The sequence below is a fragment of the Antechinus flavipes genome, chromosome 4 (assembly GCF_016432865.1).
Source record: "Antechinus flavipes isolate AdamAnt ecotype Samford, QLD, Australia chromosome 4, AdamAnt_v2, whole genome shotgun sequence".
Taxonomy (NCBI): domain Eukaryota; kingdom Metazoa; phylum Chordata; class Mammalia; order Dasyuromorphia; family Dasyuridae; genus Antechinus; species Antechinus flavipes.
In genome coordinates, this window is record NC_067401.1 from 9,402,385 (window position 1) to 9,423,031 (window position 20,647).

Here is a 20,647-nt window from a genome sequence, read left to right on the forward strand (position 1 = left end):
CAGGATGTCAGACTATAGCAACAAACTTATACTTTGGATTTATAAACAGAAAGTTTATTTAAAAACTCCAAGTCATGTTGCTCATATATGAACTTACTCAGGAGAAAGGATAAAAAGGACAGAGTCTCCAAAGACCAGTCTGGCACTTGACACAGTTCCTGGTCCATGTTAAGTACTCGATAAATGCTCGTTGGCAGGATGAAGAGATGCCATGATCTCCCCTTTGCATTGGTACAATGACCAGAGACTCATGAAGGACCTTCCGGGGGCTTCCTCAAGAGTTCACATCTCCTATCCAAGTTCCCAGAATTTAGGGCTCTACCATTCAAAGCTGGGACTACTTCCAAGTGTCTCCCGCTACTCCATCAACTTGGTTACCTATTAACCTGCCCTGTGGTCATAGGCACTGACAAAACTTGGTTTATGAGAAGGACATTTTCACAAATGTGTGTTAGACCATTTATTATTCATTACAAAAGATCACTCTGTTGCTCCAAGTTTGTGAACTGCCGACCTCACTGACCACTGTGATAAATGTACTAAGTTAACACCGAGAAACCTACCTGCAATAACAATCTGTATATCTGTTCAGTGATCTCCTGAATACTGGGATGAGGAGTTTTCTCTTCCGTGCACGTTTGAGCAGCAAAGACATCTTCGTTTAAAGGCCCCCTGAACAAAATCAGCGAGACCCATCGTGAGAAGATCGCTATCCCGTGGTTCATAAACCCTGGGCTCACAAATAGGCTGAGCAATGGAGAGAGTGGCTGGTGCAGCCCAAGGACTGTGCTCCGGAGAAGGTCTGGCCTGCCTGTCAGCGCTGGAGCTTCCCCCTCCTTCCTTCCCGGCTTCTTTTACCTCACCCAACACTGCCCAGCCCTCTCTGGCTTCTTCTATTTGGGAAGCTCAAGGTTGCAATTTAGAGTATTTTCAGTGCAATGGGCATTAAGTAAGTGCCTACTGTGTACAAGACACTGTGCTCAGGACTAGAGTTACAAAGACAGATGTGGTGACGGAGACTTCTTTTTTTAAGGAGTCTCCAGTTTACTGAGAGGATGCACTTTATATTTTAGCTATGTCATCAATGAAAAACTGTTGCGGCTAGGTCAGAGGCATTATTTTTGGGCAAAAGTGTATTATGGATATCAAGTGTGAACATGGATCACGTACTCCAATAGCTGCCATCCCTACTGCCTTCCTCAGCACTCTTTTGAGAGTGAGACTTCATCTAATGTCCACAGGCTTCTCTCAGACAAGCCTCATTTTCAACTCGGCCGCATCCTCTACCTCGGAAAAGCTGGTGTGGGGCACTCGGCCTCTGTCCCAGCCCTGCATAATGGGGGTACACCTGGAACCCCCAACATCAGAGGACCTACCCAAAGGAGCAAGGATACTATAACAAAGGCCTGTTCCACTGAGTTAAGACTAGATTACAGCCAAATGTGGCTCCATCTCCAATCCCAAACCTTGACCTTGAAAACACTAAGATTAGAAAATGGCACCTACTTTCTCACTTACACAGTCATAAAGTCCAAGCATCCAAATACAAATCTGTGGGTCATCCTCACTCTTCCCTCCCTCCCTTTTCTACTTCACAAGTCTTGTGCTCTCACATGCCCATGCAGAGCTGCAGGGAGCAGGGCCTGGAGAGCCTCTTGCTAGTCTCATGTCTGCCCTCAGTGCCCATCTCTTATTCCTGCCCCAGGGCTGAGTAAGGGCGTGGGAACCATAGGGACCCAGAAAAGGGACAAGGGAGGAGATATGGACCCCGTTCACTTACGTCCTCACTTTATGTCTTCCAATTATAAAGGAAACTTTTCTGTTCCAAGGATTGATAAAACTGGACCAGCTGGTGTCCATCGTTATATACTCTCCATTTCGAGTGCAGAATCTGATCGGAGAATAGTCAAAAGGCTGTCCGCCATACTGTAGGACTGTAAGAGCGAGAAACATCTGTCAATTCTACATTTGGATTGATTGAGGTTAATAGCAACAAAAAAAAAAAAATTCACCCAAATCAGGAAAGGAGATTTAAAGATTTATTTTAGTTTTGTTTGTTTGTTTGTTTGTTATTGTTGTTTCGGTGAGGCTACTATCAAGGTTAAATGACTTGCCTGGCCAGGAAGTATTAAGTGTCTGAGGCTGGATTTGAACTCAGGTCCTCCTGACTCCAGGGCCGGTGCTCTAGCCACTGCGCTCCTTAGCTGCCCTTATAGATTTTTTCCCAGTTATTTTAGATTCTACATGTAACATGTGCATGTAACAAAAAATTGTTAGCATTTTAATACTGATTTGAGAAAATCCAACTGCCACTTTCAAAAGCTGTTTTAAAAAAAAACCCAAATTTTACTTACAGATAGCTTTCTTTTCTCTTAAGTGTATTTTTTAAGCATTCCACTCTCTAGATGTTCCTATCATTTCATTACCTTTTCCTTTAAGAACTGCTACGCTCTGCCCTTGGGTGCAGGCATATTTAATTTTGATGGTTTCATTAGGTCTATCTTTTTTGGTTGCATCTTTTTTCGCTCACCTCTCCTAATTACTGTCTTTTTGTCACCTTGTCAGGAGATGTGGTGGCTCTAACTGGCTTTCTGACTACAGTACAATAAGCTATCCTGCAGTTCCCTTCTTCTAACACCAGATGGATCTTTCTTTTCTCAGTGTATATTTCTTGTATATGGCAAGTTGGTAGGTTTTGCTTTTTCAGCCATTCTATAGTATACTCTTCTCACAGCTCTGACTAGTAAACTTGTTTCTCCCCCGCACTAAATTCTGTTATAAAATTTCTTTCCTTTAAAAAAACTCGCTAGATTTTGCCAAGAAGCACTAACTTCCTTCTTGCCTCTTCCCTCTGTTCTAGGAAGTTTCTTTTCTGGCCAGCTAAAGTCCACTTAAAGCCAAGAGGGACTCCAGACTTTCTCTTCCTTGCAGGGCCTAAGCCCAGGGTGCTCTTCCTTCCCAGATACTCAAGAGTGTTCACTCTTCTCTTATGTTCCTTTTGTGAATTTAAGAACTCTCCTGGGGCTAGTTTTCTCAAAAGGAGCACTTCTAAGAAATCCAACCCCCCCAACGCCTTAAAGAAGATGACTTACTTTTTTTGTGAATTGCCAGCATGAGAGGTCTGTCCTGTGGGTGAACGTGCACCAGAATGGGAGTACCAATCAGGTCCTGAGGTAGATAGCCCAAGAGAGGAACCGCTCTGAAAGTCAAACAAAGGAGATTGGGAAGAAGTTCTTTGGCTCACATCGAATGGGTACATGTTCTCTAAAATCTGGCTGAACACAATAATTGTAAAATATGTATGCATTAAAAAAATAAAATAGTTTATTGGGATTGCCTTTGGTCAGGATTAGAGATACAAAGACAGATGTGGTGACAGAGACTTCTTTTTTTAAGGTTCAGAAGAACCAAGTTTTTCATAGCTGGTCATGGATCTGACTTCATTTGTGTGGAGTGTTTTGTAATTGATGTTCATATAGTTCCTGGTTTTTTTTTTTTTTTTTGCAAGCAGACAACCAGATATTTTGTTTTGTCTACATTTTTAAATGAAATTTCTATTTCTTTCTTTTGCTGAAGGGCTTTGTCAGAGATACATGGAAATGATTTTATATCCTACAATTCTGCAAAAGCTGTTGTTTCAAGAAGTTTTGGATGATTTTCTAGGATTCTCTGACTGTATCATCATGTCACCTGCCAATCTTGATAATTTTATCTCCGTGTTGTCTATTCTAACTCCTTTAATTTCTTTTTCTTATTGTGAAAGGCAACATTGCTAGTGATTTTGAATAAAATGGTGATAATAGAAAAAAAATAAAGTCTACTTGAACAAATTCCACTTTAGATTGTGTTCATCTTGTCCAAATCAACCCAATATATTTAACGCAGTTTTAAAACAAGAATGGCAAGGGAGCCATTTCATTAAATGCAAACACAATATTCCCCAAAGCATTTCTATAGGAATTAAGTTAAATTATAAATTTAGATAATAAAACATTAAAATACATGTAATGGTCACTATGTGCCAGGTACTCTGCTAAACACTTTACAAACAGTATCTCATTCAACCCTCACAGACCCTGGGAGAAAGGGGCTGTTTAGTTTTTTCAATCACATCCAACTCTTTGTGATTCCATTTGGGGTTTTCTTGACAGGCACTGCAGTGGTTGGCTATTTTTTTCTCCAAATGAGCTTTCCAGTTCATTTGACAGATGAGGAAACTGGGGCAAACAGTGTGATGTGACTTGTCCAGGATCACACAGCTTAGTAGTACCTCAGGTCATATTTGAACTCAGGTCATCCTGACTCCTGGATCGATGTTCTAGCCACTGATGCCTCTGTATAAACATATATATTGTACACAGATGTACAAAGGAACATAGATATGTGTGTATATGTGCCAAGGAGATTTATCTGTATACATGTATCTGTCTATGTACAAAAGCTTCCTTCTCAGTACACGTGATACTCTTGCCTCTCAGTTTCTTTGTCTGGCAGAGGAAGGGTTTACATTTAGCGATCTCACCTTTCTACAATTCTGTGACTGGAGTGCTTCATCTGAACCTCAGCCAGACTTAGCCTAAGGATACTCTGGCCCAGCATCAATTTTATTAAGCAGGAGAAGACTCAGGTTTTTGTTGAGATGGGCATGAACAACAAGGTTAGAGGCAAGACAGAGAGGAAAAAGCTCACCTTTCATCTACATCTTGAAATAAACAATTTGGGGTGTGTGTTGTCGTAAATATTCTCTTATCTGGCGGGATCCTGGGCGCTGAAAGAACATTTTAGAGGAAAGCTTTATACAAGTGACACGCGAATTTAGTACAGACAAATTACAACTACTGGGAAATTTCATTTCAATTTAGTGGGATGAATAAGTTGCTAAAGAAAAAACCAGTACTGGATGGTTTGTTTCTGGACCTCTGATTTCCCTGGAGAACTGGCAGCAAGGAGCTCCTTCTTCCTAACCAAACAGACCAACCCCTTCTTGGCAGCTTCCAGCCTTATAGAGCTGCTCAGGGTAATGGGTGGCTAAGCAAGCTGCCCAGGCCCATATAATCAATGCGTATCAGAGATAAGACCCGACCTCAGTTTTTCTCTCTCCAAGGTATTAAAAAAATTGATTTCTGTCTACTACACCACATTTCCTCCCTAACAAAGAAGAAACTTACATTAACATGTCTGGTCAATTTCTCTTCTGTTGCTTTTATTAATTTGGCAATATAAAGAAAATGCTCCAACGATAGCCAAACATTGCTCAACAAAACTATTCTTGAAGTTTAATGATCTTGAAGGTCAGAACAAAACTGCTTTCGGCAAATTACTTGGAAAAATTAGGGAGTTACGACTCTGGAAGAGGCCAGATATCTTGGGAAATCTTGTGAGATGGGTTGACCTTACGGCTGCTATGACAGGGAAAATTGTTAACGAGAAATCAGATTGTAAAGCAGAATTCTTGTCGCTCAAGGACGGTCCCTAACGACCTCCAAACAACCTAGCTTAGAGTAGCTTATCTCTACAAATCGGCCATTTGATGATTTGGGAAGTTGAGAGACAAGTTGTTAAATTCTACATCTTTATTGACTATTAGAAGACCACACTTTTTGTTGGTAGGAACACGCGCCATTTTTGCCCCAAAGACAAGAGACATAAAGACCATGGGCTGTAAAAATGTAAAACACTTTCTTTGTCATTTTAGGGTACAGCTAAGGAAAAAAAAAAAACAAATGAATAAATACAGTTAAAACTAGAAATCCAGTGGCAAACTGGTGACAAGCAGTGTTTATATTGACTTAGTGTCATACAAGACAATTCCTGGTATCATAAGACCAATTACCTTCGTAGCCAGAGTGCACCTTCTCTGCGAGCAAAATACAGCACGGCTGAGTTTCTGCATTGTGTTTCTCTTGTATTCTGATAAGGTAAGGAGTCATTCGGAATGGATGATAGCGGATTCCATTTTCGTGATCTTTGCCGCCGCTATAAATCCAAAATAATAAAGGAATTATGAAGTAACAGACTTCACGGGTCTGAACTAGATTATAACAATGACATTTTAAAATGGCAGCCCTCCTAATCTGTCTGGCCTCTTGGGGAAAAGAAAAGACATCGCCTCTCTTCTGAAGAGCTGATCACTTCAATCCCTGGTATGTGACAGACCAAGGGACCTCTAGTCCCCAACCAGGTAAACATCCCGGGTTCAAGCCTTGGATTCACCAGCGGGCACCAGGCCCTGTCTCACTCCAACATGTCCCTCTCTTGTTCTCAAGCCTCTCAGTTCCATCAAGGTCTACATCTTCTCTGATACTTCAAGGCTCAGGGATTTCATCAATAGCATGAAATTTCCACTGATATTAATGGCAGGCAATTGGACCACTATCAAGGTGACAGTTTGGAAGTTTCAGCGGTGTCAAACCCAGCGCGTCACGCCCTGCCTTTATGGCCCTGAGAGAGGTCATCAGCCCAGCATTGGGCCCAACTCAAAGCCTCCTTGGCTTCAGAGACTCTCCCAGACTCTCTCAGGCCTTGGAGAATGCAGGGGTCATCTCTGTGACGTCATGCAGAATTATAGTGGGGTTTAATGAAGGCATTCATTATAGAATCCCAAGATTTTATTACTGAAAGGGAGCTTAGGGAATTATGCCTCCTGAAAACACTTGCATGTAAACAGGAACTTGAAGGGGTAATAAAGGAGAGGTGACTCTGGCCCCTCCTAGCTCCTCTGAAATGCAAATTAAGGCAACTCTGAAGTGAAAAAAAGGAACTAACTCTCTGCTTACTTAGCAAATGAAGGTATCCCATAATTCCTTAACACTGATGACGTAACCTTCATATGTCTTTAATTACCCAAGGAGTTCCAAAGACACCAGGCCTTGGCTCTCCATTCTCCAGCCTGCTGGAACCCTCCCACTAGGAGCGGGCTCCAGACCTAGTACGACTGAGATGGGGTTGGGAAGCAGTCACCACGAGTACAGCCACAGGAGGTCAAGCTCCAACGAGAAACAGGAGAAAGCCCCGCACTGTTCTTTCTCAGGTCTCTTTGTGGCTGGCACTTAGTCCCTAAAGACTCTGCTCAGGGGGTCTCACCCATTTGGAATGCTGACGGGAAACTGGCCAGTCCCTGCCCAACTTTTCCATTCATCAGTTTTCCTTCCCTAAAGGAAAGGGCAATGTGAAGCCATGGAAAATGCTGCAAACTGTCCATCCCAAAGGGCAGAAGGTTATATGGGGGAAGAGGGGAGTGTTAGGTAAAAATAAGTCCATCACCCAGTTTGAGAAACATCTTACTTCACTTTGGGCTCAGAGACCCTGATTTATCAGATACCTACTGGGGTGTCAGGGAGGCAGTGACAAGGATTGGCAAGGACTGCAAAAATAGCAGCTTTCGTAGAATCTGAAACTGCTAAAAAGACAAAAATTTTTCTAGCGTCATGATGTACTAAAGCTTTTCACCAGCCATATGTCATGTTAATTTAAAATTTTAAATCTACCCTTTTAAAAACAGGTCTGATTTTTGCTTTTTAATTTGATATTAGGCTCAGAGATTGGGGGGTCTGAAATAGTCCCAATCTTTGGCTCAATATTCAGTGAAAAAACAAAATTTTTTTTATGAAAAAAGATCACTTGGCTGAGCCATGTCTACTTTCAGGAGGACGGCTTTAGAATTTCAGAGTGACACATCGTGCTGATGAGAACCAGTCACTGCATACTGACGCCGGCAGAGTTCTGAGCGTTTTAAAACATTTTCCCAGCAGTTTACAATACTAGGAAAGCTGCTCTATTTGGGGCTCCCTGGCAGTGTCACCTCTAGGTGGAAGCTAAGGGCTAAGGACCTCTTATTATCTGTACTACTGTCACAGCCCCCCACCCAGCACATACACACACATGTATGCACACACGTCCAAACATACAATCTGACAATTAAAAAACTCTCCCTTTTCTAAAGCTCAGGAAGCCATCTGAGGGTGGCCCTTCCCCTGCCATGACAGATGCTATTTCGGCACACATTTGTCCAGTCTCTGCTATGGAAGAGGTGGGCCCTGACAGGTTCTTGAAGAAATGACTGGAATGGGCCCATTTTGGATCAGACAAATGCCCTGGGGCAAAAGTGTGGTTCAGTTTGGCCTAAGAGGAAGGAGTGCGCAATATGGCTGAAGCTAGATGCAGAAGACCACCCAGAATGGCAGAATTGTGATGGAGATCGCGGTCTCCAAGCAGGGAGACAATCCCTTAGAAAGACTCTGACAAGGGAGCTCGTGTTGGGAGTCTGGGGAGAGACAGCCAGAGCAGAGACAGTGGTGGGAGGTCGGAGTGAGAGAGAGGGGAGCCTTGCAGCAGGCAAGGGGAAAAAGGGGGCAGGGGCGGGCATGGAGATGGATGCGGATGGATCCTTCAGCAGGGGCGAGTATGGAGATGGATGCAGATGACCCCTCAGCAGAGGTGGACACAGATCCCCCACATTGGGACACCTTCCAGGACTGGGGGGAAGAGCTCTAAGCAAGGGGGAGAAGGGGACAGAGAATTAGGAGTTCTGCGAGCTCAGAGCCACCCTGGCCCACATTAGGCAGTTGTTCTTGTCATTTCTGGCTGAGAAAAGCACCTTTAGTCTTACCTGATGCGGCAGAAGAAAGACTTCTCCTCCATGTAATCCTGGCTAGAAGAATCTATAAACACACAAAAAATTGTAAGTCACACACACAATGAAAAACAACTCAAGAATCCAGGTCTGAAAAATAGCTTTTGCTGAAGCACAAGATGGAAACGCTGACTGTGGCCCACCAATGGGACGCAGCCTTCTCCTGCCACGCGGGGCTCCTCAGCCGGCAGAGCCTCTGAGGGAGGCTGGCATTCCGGTGAGGCGCACAGAGGCTCTGGAGCCCCCCCCCCCAATTTTTAGACATTCCCAATTCCATTTTCTGCTAACCTTGATCCTGTAGTTCAGTGACTCAGACCCAGCCCTGGCCCATGGGGTGGTCGGGGGGCAATGACACCCACCGTACCTGCCTCACAGGCCTACTGGGAGCGAAGCCTCTGGGTGCCATAGCTCTCGGTGCCATTCTCACCAGAGCCGCCATCCCAGCCTTTGAATTCTCCCAAGATACTTGCCTAGAACAAGGACCACTGCCTAATAATGGCATATACAGGGCACAAGGCCCTGAGGTCCCACGGCAGCGCCTTCCAGAAGTCATCCAAGCCTCGAGTTCAGATTCAGGCCTCCCCTTTAGCTTCCTGAACGGCCTTAGCCCAAACCACTTAACTCCACTGTTAAGTGAGGAAAGTGGCCCAGATCCCCCAAAGTTCCTTTCTGGCTCCCGTATTCGAAGCCAGGGAATGCGCTTCTCCGTCCCATTTGTGCCCCCTTTGCCACAAAGCCCACCTGCAGCTCTAAGCTGAAGTCTAACAGCCAAGCTTCGCCACTGCTGCCAGGCCGGCTTGGCCGGCAGCACGGAGAAGGGCACGGGCTCCTCCCGGGGCTCCCCTAGCCCTCCTCAGAGACGGGCCTAGATCCAAGGTTGCTTTCAGTTGCTCTTCGCCTTATACCCAGCCATGAGTTTAGTGACAATTATAATCTTAGCTGGCAACTACTTGGTGAAACAAAACCCGTGCACATGACACAGGGACATTTCTGGTTGGTTTTGGGCATTGAGGCAGCGATACTCCCTCAGGAATAGGAGGGGAAATGACCCCTACCACCTCTGGCCTTCTGCCCACAGGGACCCTGGACTTTGGCTTTGGGGGTGCTTGTTCTGGGCGGGGCCAGCTCTCACACTGGCACTGAGGGTGGCATGGCCTTCAGATGGTGACACTCCATGAGCAGGGACACTCCACACCAGGGACACAGATAATTAAAGACAAAGATTAAATAGGGAAGGAGGATGCCCTCAGGTGGGGTCTTCCCTCATCAGAACGGTAGCTCCCTGTCGGTACTACTGCCAGCTCTTGAATGCCATGCTGGTAAGTGCTTCCTAAAAAGGATTTGTTCCTTCCTCCATTAAAGTCAGTGGTCCGAAAGCTGATCTTTCTAACTGCCTCACATTGTCCCACCCATGTCAGGAGCCCAGACCCTCGGCAAGAAAACCTCAGCTGGCAGCCTCCAGGAAGCCTTTCTGGGTCCTCCCTCCTGGCCCCCCACCTTTTGGGGGAGCACTCTGCCCTCATCCCATTCTACCCTGAGCCACTCCCCACACTTGCCTGCCCATTGTGCAGGACTGGCTTTTTCATCCTCAGAATGCCAACCCTCCCACAATCCCCAGAGGTCAGCCTCCCCTGGGACCCCGAGGTGGGCTGGGCAGGGGCCCCTGCACTTTTGGCTGACCTCATGACTTCCAAACATTCAAGCAGAACCCCCCACTTGAGGCAGGCCCCGCCGAGGGTCGGGCAGCTGGGACCTCTCACCGGCTCTGCGGCAGACGCTCCAGGCTGGGAGTCGGGATGGAGCGGTGGAGCTGTGGAACACGCTCACGTCGTGGGGTGCCAGGAATTCCACAAACTTGGCGTCGCGAAACGCATCCTTCTTACAGGGAAGAATGGACGCGGCCTGGTCAGAGACGTACGCGATCTTTCCGGTAACCAAGGAGATGGCCATAGCAAACATATCCTGAAAAAGAAGCGAGAGGAGCTCAGCGCTATCTAACCGAGACCCCAGCCTCTCAGAGCTGTGCCCAGGGGCACAGGAGCCGCTGGCACAGGGCGGTTGGGGACCGCCCAGCATGGTCTGCAGGACAGGGGCCTTGCCCTCTCACCGGCCCCTGAGTGAGAGCCTCTCCCCACCAGCCTTTTGGAGCAGCAGTGGGAGTGTAATGTGTGAAAACCCCCAGGGGATCCTGGACTGGAGAACCCAGAGCTTCGCTCCATGTGAGCTGTGTCTTTTGGTCCCTCTCTGCTAAGTGATGTCACCCTAAGAATCAGGGACACGGGCTACTTCATTAACTGGAGTCAGGGAAAGACCAGAGTGGCCGCTGCGGGCAGCAAGAGAAGATCTGGGGGACCCCGAGAAGAGTCCCCCCTGAGCCACCCATGTGACCCTGGGGAAGCTGGGGAGCTGGCCCACCCCAGAAGGCCAGGTGTGCTTCGCTTCCCCAAATTTATCGCTGTTCTATCACAAAGGGTTCAGGAGACCATTAAATGATGTGTCCGGACTGCAAGGACACTGACATAAACTGAGCATCCGACGCCTTGGTAACACTCACCACGTTCTTCATGATGTATTCTGACGTCAGAGTCTCGATCTCCTTGACCGTGTAAGAAGGCACATCCAGATCGGCTGAATGGTTCTCACTGGTCATTAAGAGCTGATAATACTCTTCGTTAGCTGCAAGGAAGAGAAGAGGTTTTCTCTTTGGTTTTTTAAAACAAGCCAAGATTCTCAATGAAAAATGGGTTGGAGATGAAAAATGGTGAAGAGATGAGCCCCCGCCCCTCGCTGACCACCACAGACCAAGAACACCTGGGCTAGAAAGGCTGGCAGAGGGATTTGGTAAGGGACATTTTTCATTTTGCTGTTTTTCTAAAAAGCCTCCTCTTCTCCTGTAAAAAAAGGGGTGAACCAGGACAATTTTGAACGCCCCGACTGCCCGTCTCCTGCTGTGCCCCCCAGAGTCGGCCCCCAGTTCTGATGCCTGCAAGTCAAGCCTGTGGGAGCAGATGCTCGTCCAAAGCCACCAGTGCTTTCTTTCAATCCTCACGTGGCACCTCGGGGGGCCTAAGTCCCTAAGGGACTCAGACAGGGCTCGATATGGAAGAAAACAAAGCTTTATTGAGAAATGGGCTTTGCGTGCTTCTGACGGCCGCCCCTCAGAAGCGTAGCTCTTGGGGGCTGTGGCCTGCGCTCTCTGGGAGACAGACTGCACAGCCTTCCCACCTCCTGACCGTGCCTCCCTCCACACCTGCCCTCCTATTTCCTCGATCCCCCACCTGCCACGTCATCGTGGCCCCGGCTAGTTTCCCTCTCTGTTCACAGGGATAACAACATCTGTAGCACTGCCTGTGAAGGCTGGCGGTGGGGCCACGTGAGAGAATGTATGTAAGATGCTTCACAGATGATAGAAATGTCACCATTAGGGTTTTTTCTGGTAGGCAAAAACAGGGAGCTTAAACCTATTAAGGTTCAGGAGCTTTTGGTTGTAGTGGCATCTGACCCAGCAGCATCAGGGAGCCCCAGAAGGGCCCCAGGCAGAACAGTGATGTGGCCACCTCCGAGTCCCAAACTGTGCCAGGTAAACTGCAATGGGAAATGTACAAGGCTGAGCCCCAGGGGAAGGGAACCGACCTGAGGCATGCTGGGAGGTCAGCTCTACAAGGGGGAGGCAGGGAAGTGGGGGACATGAAAGTGGGGACTTAGCAAAATGAATGAGGCAGCAGTGTGTGGTGGGCCACTGGCTGAGCCTTCAGATCCCTTCATTTTTGTTTTAGAAATAGGAGTCTGGATTGGAATATTTCAGCCTGGAGATATATATGGGCAGCCTCACACACCCATACCCCAGCACTCACCCACACCCTCTCCCTCTCCCCCAGCCACCCGCACCCCCACCCTTGCCAAGAATGCAGGTACCTTTGATTTGTTTGATGCTCCTGAGGGCGTACTTCAAGGTCGCCAAGGTGCTGGACTTGCCCTTGGTCTTCCTGTCAGGAGGCAGATGACCTTTCAGTTCCTTTAGCGTCTTGATCAGCTCTTTCTGAGTTTTGGCTTTGGCTGACTGTTCACTGCTATGAAAATTAAAGAAGTGATAAGAGACTCCTTTCTTTACATTTTCTTTTCTAAGGAGGAGGACTGGGAGTCCTTGAGCCAACAATGGGAACTCTCCCACTGGGTTTAGGAAGTTTTCCTGGAAGAATTTTCAGGCACTGTGGCCCCAACCCCCAAGATTGTCTGGGAAATAGCCCCTCTGACTTCCTGCTGTAGCGGCCAGGGAAGGCAGGGGCTTTCTGAATGCTGTTCAGTTCAAGTGGATCAGCTGGGAAGAAGCCCTCAAAAAAGGTGGCATAGGGGGAAGGGAGGAGGAGAAGGAGGAGGAAGCAGCAAAGAACACTGGGTAACCAAGATGAAAATCAAGGTGTGAAATGGCAATATCCTGAAGAACAGGACCAAGTCAATTCTACAAAGTGGCTTAAACTCAGACATAGACTGGAGGAACAGAGGCTCCACTTGGTGGCTGCTCCCTAGGAAGCCCTCCAAGAGAAGCTGATGTAATCTAGCGATGATTTTGTGGGCCTCTGATTTTAGGAGGGCTTCTGTTCTAACAATAAGTCAGTGAGTCTAAGTCTTCTGGCTTTGGAGTCTGCCTCAGGAAACTGAGGCAATCCAATTTGTGTGATTCTGAAGAGACCACTCCTCAGTCAAGTAGCTTCTGGCCCCAGGAGAGTCTCACAGATCAAACCTGAGACAATAGTGAACAGACCATTCCTCAGCTCATTGCTGACTGTCAGACAGATAATCTGTTGGTCAGTGGTGACCAAATTCTGGAGACTGCTCCTCCGGGCCATAGAATTAGCACATCAATGAGAGAAAGTGGATAAAGGGGTCTCTTAGCTTCTGCTTCCTTGCTAATTTCTTTGGGAACTTAGCCCGCTTGTAATGTTGCATTACAATTACAATAAAACGTTGTCCTTTGCCTAATTCTTTTGCGACACCTTGGGACACCAGTCTATGACCCCACCATCCTGCCAGCCTGCACGGCAATATTTGGTGCTTCTAGGGGGACCACGGCCCGGGAATATCACGCTTCCCAAAAAAGCTCCCAGGGCTGTTCTCCTCCTCCTGGATATTTTAAAGGGTCAAGTTCAGAACATTCAAATAGTTAGACATACCTGCACCCACTGGTGGATGGATTGTGGGCAGATTTTACAATCATCAGCCTAAAAGCATTCGAACTGTTGGGACAAAAAACAGGAATGCAGAATTTAGAACAAATCCTTCTTTTTCCCATACTTGCCCCACCGCAAACAATCAGACCAGGGAATACACTCAAAAGTCAATAATTAAGAGGGTGTTGGGGTGGATTTTGGGTGAGCCAGATAACTTTTAAAATGAGGTGGATAAACTTTACGATCTTCAATGGAAGGTTAAAGTATTTATTGGGTGCTCACTGTGTGTGAAGCACTGGGCTACAAGCTGAAAAGCTTGACAGAAAACTCCTATTTGGGGAAATAAGACATGAGGGAGCGTTTCTCTTTAGGGGGTGCTAAGAGTCTGCCGAGGGTCAGCACGCAGTGGCGGCCCAGGTGGCCTGTGGCAGCGCACACGCTCTCTGACCGATGAGCACAGAGAGGGGCCATGGGTCTAAGGGGAAGAGCAGAGGGGATGCCCCACAGAGCTGGGGATGGGGCCAGGGTGGGGGGAGAGGAGGGCCAGACTCTGGACTCTAAAGCGTCACGATGGCTCAAGAAGAGGGAAGAAGCAGGGCAGCTGGGGGCCTGAGGAACCAGACCTCTTGTGGCTCTCGGGGGACTCCACCAGCATGGCAGAATCCTTCCCGTTTTCGTCAGAGTCGTTGCCAGGAGACTCGCGCCCACTGAAATCATTCTCATTTGTTTCGTTCCCACTCGATCCGCTGCTCATCTCGATGTCTTCCTGGAGGGCATCCACGTTCTGACCTTCGGTTCCGTTATGATGGTCAGAAGCCAGTTTGGAACAACACTCATTCATTGTGTCCTCTTGAAGTAAGACTGCTGAAAAGAAAAACACAGTTTTTCAAGGTGTGAAGGAACAATTAGCAAATGTCTAACTATGCTGAGTGACCCGATGGAGCCTGCTTAAAATACTTATTTGATTTATATATGAATATAATCAATATATAACATATTTGTTAACTACAAACATATAAATGGCATATAAATTTTACATGTATACTTATGCATATATATATTAATGCATTTCCTTAAAAGCTTAGTCACAAGGCTAGGAGCATTCTCTTGTTTATACAAGATCTACTTTTACTAAAGAAGATGAATTCTATTTCTTCACAATCTTGTTAATAATTAGCACACACTGACACCCCTAAAGGCTCTGCCCGGGTGCAGGTTCATCATCTTTATTCACAAAAACAATGGTGACTTAAATTTAATAAAGCTGCCAGTGTCTGCATCAGAGCAGAGCCAATCCCATCATCTGTTTCAGTTTCATTTAATTAACTGCTCAATGGGGTGAGTTTAGGGAGTCTGAACTGTAACCGGCTAAAGGTGGAAAGGGGGACATGGGGAAGCCCAAGCTAAGGCCCCCATCCTAGGGTGTCCCTTCTTTAATTGCGTTACCACAGGTATTTGTGAGCGCCAACAAGAGAATGAGTGACGCAGGGCCTCCTGTGACCAAACCGGTTGGACGCTGCCCCTGGAACGACCCAAAGCAACTGAAAGCCCCAATCCAATAGACACCAATAGTTATCCATCAGCACTAACTGCTATTCTGGTACCTTGTTAGTGTCCTTAATAGCATTAAACGTATTGGAGATGTTGACTATAAGATCACCTCCTTTATTAATCACTGATGAAGAATTCCAGTCTGATTCAACAAGCCTTCGCCAAGGACCCAGTGGATGCCCTTTCTGCCTCTTGCTGCCCAGTGAGGAAGGTCTGGCCCAAGCTGGCACAGAGCACTTACTACCAGGCACCCAAGGAAATGCAGAGATTCAGGCCCATCAGAGTTTTCAGCTGGGCATATAAGTCCATTTGTGCCATGGCTCTGCTGGGGCCGTGTCCAGGTGGAACAGGGTGCCACTGAGGCTAAGGCGAGTCCCAGCCACCTACAGCAGTCCCCGCTAGAGCGAGGAAAGGAACCTCCATGGGTATGAGGGCGGACTGGTACTACCACATTCCTGGAAAAGCGATGCAACTAAGGAAGCCTTTGCTAGATCCTTTGACTGACCAAGAGAGCACAAGAGAGAGAAGGAGACCCCAACTTAACCGCCTGGGAGCAGAAAGAATGTAATAACCTGGGAGGTGCCATGAGGAAGGCTTTCTGTGGGGATGGTGGCTCTGCTGTGAAGGGGTGGAGGGACTGTTTTCCGGACAAGGTTCTAAGGTGTATAGGGGACACTGAGGAGGTGAATCTTAGTGAAACCACGTGGGCAGAAATGGGAAACAGGCCTAGGAAGGTAGACGGGAGCTGTACTGTGGAGAATTTTAAACAGCAACCCAAGGATTTTGCATTTCATTCTAAAGGCAACATGGGACCCCCGAATGCTTTAATAAAGGACTGATTGGTCAGTGTCACATCGACCATCGCATGGCAGACAGGGGAGATGGCACTAGTGGTGGGCAGAATCTGAATCAGGCCAGAGAAGGGAAGAGGAGAGATCAGATGGTGAGACAGATGCTGGGAAAGCGCAGTTAACAGCGTCAGGGATGAGCGACTCTAAAGCTGTGAACCTGGGCAGGCCGTGGTACCACCGAGAGAAGCTGGGAAGCCAGAGGGCAGATAGGTTTGGGGGAAATGCAATGAATTCTGTTTGGGACAGGCTGGTTTGAGGTGCTCATGCTACTCAGAGAGAGCTGTCCAAGAGGCAGTGAGGCGTTCATTTGGGATTGTAGCTCAGAAGGGAGATTAGGGATGGACACTTTGGAAAGGGCCAGCACAGAAATGATGATCGAACACTTAAAAAAACTAGAGAGAGGAGAGGGTCCTTCACAGTCTTGGGCATGCTTTGGACAGTCGGTCAACTGGCTAAGGACAGGTCCTATCCCTCCTCTGTGAGAAGAACTGGGCCTTCCAGATGGCAGAGGCGTGAGCAAATATCCTCCAGGGGAGACACACAAAAAGCGTGGTGTCCACCACTGCTGCTTCCACTGCCCAACAGTCCAAATCTGGCTCTCTGTGCTGTCGATGCGAGCGTCACATTTCTCTGACCGGATTCCCCTCTACCTACTTAGGCTCACCTCATCTCACACACACTCACACAATGGGGAAAACAACTGCTTCCTCTGGGCAGGGAGGTCACTTTTAGCTCATGTCTGTATCTTATGAAAAGTTCAAGAGGTGTAGTTTCTGGGTAATCATTTTTTTAACTATGCTAGTGAATAATTAATAAAAAGATTGTCATTTGGCTGTTTCTTCTTAGTCAAAAACCCCTTATGGAACCTTCTCAATGCCCTTGGAAGAGTGGCTGTTTCTGAGGGTGGAAATCAACTCTGATTGGTTAACAAGAGATTTACCTATTGCCCATACCACCCCACCTGGGGTAATCCAGACAAAAGGGGAGAAATCCACTTCCAGCCAGACCTGTCTGACCAAAACATGATGGGCTAGAATTCACTGATTCATCTAATGCAGGGGTCTTCAAACTACGGCCCCCAGGCCAGATGTGGCAGCTGAGGATGTTTATCCCCCTAGCCCAGGGCTATGAAGTTTCTTTATTTAAAGACCCACAAAACAAAGTTTTTGTTTTTACTATAGTCCAGCCCTCCAACAGTCTGAGGGACAGTGAACTGACCCCCTATTAAAAAGTTTGAGGACCCCTGATAAAGGAATATATGACCAGATCTAAGTTTTCCATCAGTTGTACACTTCAAAGGCTACCTGAAAGACCTACAGGAGCTCATTTTTAAATGAACAAAGTTCTAGAAAAAGGGAAAAACCTTGGTCTTAATTGAATAATTGGTTCTGAAGTTGATGGTATAATGGAAAACCCAATCACCAAGTTGTCAGGGGCTCAAGTCTGTCCCCCGGCTCTGCTACATACTTCACAGAGCTCTGAAGCAAAAAGGAGATCATAACAACCTTATTATCTACTGCACACTGGGCTGTTCTATGTAAATGGACTGTACTCATTATAATAACGTGCAGAGAATCAGAGGAGGACTTCTGGGAGGGGGGACCTTCTAAGGGACCCACATCCCTCAGATCTTCTTGTGTTCCTGTTGTCAGAGCCCTGCTAGCTGCCTGATCCATTGGTTCTTTCAGGGATTACCAAAAGGAATTCTAGAAAAACATCAAAGATGAAAGGTCCCGTAGAAATAATCTCATTTAGATGATTCAGGCCAGTTCCAATTGTCTTGTGATGAGAAGAGCCATCTGCACCCAGAGAGGATTGTGGGAACTGAGTGGGGATCACAACATAGTATTTTCACCTTTTTGTTGTTGTTTGCTTGCATTTTGTTTTCTTTCTCATTTTTTTCCTTTTTGATCTGATTTTTCTTGTGCAGCACGATAATATAAATATGTATAGAAGAATTGCACATGTTTAACAAATATTGGATTACTTGCTGTCTAGGGAGGGGGTGGGGGAAAGGAAGAGAAAAAAAAATTTGGAACACAAGGTTTGCAAGGATGAATATTGAAAATTATCTATGCATATGTTTTGAAAATAAAAAGCTTTAATTTAAAAAAAAGAAACAATCTCATTTTACATATGTAGGAATTAGGCCCAGAGAAAGAGAATCTCTATCTCAGATTTATCCCACTAATACACTGCAGAACTGTACCCCAAACTGAAATGAACTGCTATGGAATTGGCTAAAATAATATATGACGGTCTCAAAGGACATTTATGTCATCTCAAATACACCAGTGGAGCCATATCTCTCCCATTTTAAGCCCAGAAGCACTCCCTGCAACAGTGTGGCCTGAAGCCTTCCACACCTACGGAGTCTGGGTCATGGTCATTCCTGCTCCGAGTCTCCTGCCAAGCCACCACCCAAGGGCATAATGAACCAAAGTGCAGTTGGGGGCTTCTGCATGGGCCGCCACTGGGAGTCTCAATCAGTTGTGCTTGGAGGACTGGCTGACATTTTATGTTACTATTGCTTCACAATATCTCTTGCAATGCTTCTTTGAAATTCTTTTGAAAGTGTGGTACGTGATGATTGTATAAATATGTATGCATATATTGGCTTCAACATATATATATATATTTTAAACATATTTGATACATACTGGGTTATTTGTGATCTGGGGGGGGGGAAGGTGGGAAAATTTGGAACCCAAGGTTTTACAAGGGTCAGTGTTGGAAAATTATCCATGTATATGTTTTGAAAATAAAAAGCTTTAAAATAATTAATTTAAAAAATCTCATTTCATGGGGGAAAAAAAAGAAAGTGTGGTACAGTCCTCCACGCCTCCACATATCTGCGCGTTCCTGCCACATACCTGCCACACTTTAGCTCTCCAGTAAACCTCAATTTCAGTTGGCGTTCCATGACTTCCATACCTCAAAGAATACTGGTAATATGTGGACAGGTCTTTGTTTTAGGGAGAAGTCTGAAGTCACTAAAAGCACAGTGCGATTCCTCAAAAGCAGTCCAATCTGCCCTTCCCTCTGCCCCATTCTTGACTAATTCATCATTTTTAGAGAGAACAATTTCAAAAGTTACAGAGGGATTATTACACTTCCTCTGAAGACCTAGTACTGAGTCCCCATATCTTCCTTATAAAATAGCAGGGATGAACCCACTTCGATGCACTGTGGCAGCAGGTTGGATGAGGCTTCTGGAACTCTCCAATCTGGGCCAACCATTCACTGTTCTCTTAGTGATACAGTGCTAAAGGAATGGAATCAAATGGGACTTTCGTGCATAAGACCTGGCCATTTATTTCAGTGGCTCCATGGAAGGACAATTTGGGTTTGAGGGCCTAGAAACTGCCACCGTCTTGTTCTGGCTAGTAGACAATGGTCAGCTCAAATCTCAGTTGAGTGGAGAGTCAAAAATGGTGCCCATGGGTGAACAGCAGTCTGCTGGCCCGCAGGGTAGAGAGGAATTTGAAACACTCAGAGCTAGTCAGCAAGGGCTGTGGCCCAAAGTATGGACTGGTGATTCATTCATAGAGCCTAGCCTGGGTCCCAGGGAATGGAGATGAAACTGCCATGTCCTCTGCCACTTGGTTCTCACCTCGGCGGGGCTGAGGCCCAATGGCAGGATGCCAGTTTTAAAAAACTCCCTTGGGCTATCAAAGTGCCAGGAAAAAAAAAACTGAATTTGGGAAAACACCACAATTCCAGATTGGGAGAGGCCTTGAGAGCCAACTTAGTAATCTCAGACAATAAGAGTTGTGCTGCCACTTCAGAACTGGTGCTATGTATGCCCTCTGAAAACAGATGCTCTGCCTTCCAAACAGCCAGGACCGGCAAGACGGAGAAACATCCCTAAGAATGTTGGCATCTGGCTCAGGAGGGCTACAGGGGGTGGTCTGCAAGGGGCTGAGAGTAGGGGCCACAGTAGCAGGGATCTGGCCAGTGACACTGTGTCAGCCAAATCTGAACTCAGGGATGGAAGAGGGAGACACAACAAATGAACGCAGCACTCAGACAGAGCTCTTGAGAAGAACACGGTGAGAAAGAATTGTGGCTCTTTATTAACTTATATACAAGATAGCAAAATGCTTTTGGTGATCTCTTTAAAAACTGAATCATACACATATAATGTTCACTTCTTTAGATTTTATTGAACTTTAATATTGACAGGCATTTAATTCTGTATTCTTGAAAAAAGTAATGTGACCAATACTATCTGTAAGGCTATTCACTTAAACATTAGCTACTAAAGTTAAAGCATCTGTCCAAAACACGCCTGCTACAGGCTGCCACGGTCCACACAACAATCGTTCTTCGGCTTTGCCAAAGTCTTTACTGGCTCTCGGTGAGGTCTGGCCAGATTGGGGGCCAGATTGGGACCCAGATGGCCCCAGCCCCTGTGGAAAATCCCTCCTCCCCAATCAATGAAA

General features: G+C 46.4%; 1 protein-coding gene across 4 annotated transcripts in view; it reads right to left on the reverse strand.

The window, feature by feature from the left end:
• The window catches only part of PER2 (period circadian regulator 2), a 53,145-nt gene that overhangs the window by 17,891 nt on the left and 14,607 nt on the right, over positions 1–20,647 (reverse strand). For 2 of the 4 annotated variants that reach the window (XM_051999434.1, XM_051999430.1), the window contains exons 3-13: positions 14,424–14,664; positions 13,804–13,866; positions 12,548–12,702; positions 11,187–11,308; positions 10,393–10,594; positions 8,609–8,660; positions 5,834–5,976; positions 4,690–4,768; positions 3,093–3,199; positions 1,781–1,934; positions 564–672 (exon numbers count right to left, since the gene is read on the reverse strand). In XM_051999434.1, the coding sequence (XP_051855394.1) occupies positions 564–672; positions 1,781–1,934; positions 3,093–3,199; positions 4,690–4,768; positions 5,834–5,976; positions 8,609–8,660; positions 10,393–10,594; positions 11,187–11,308; positions 12,548–12,702; positions 13,804–13,866; positions 14,424–14,641 (1,404 nt within the window). In that variant the 5' untranslated portion in view covers positions 14,642–14,664. The remainder of the gene's footprint in view (positions 1–563; positions 673–1,780; positions 1,935–3,092; positions 3,200–4,689; positions 4,769–5,833; positions 5,977–8,608; positions 8,661–10,392; positions 10,595–11,186; positions 11,309–12,547; positions 12,703–13,803; positions 13,867–14,423; positions 14,665–20,647) is intronic. The other 2 variants (XM_051999431.1, XM_051999433.1) reach the window with 2 other exon arrangements.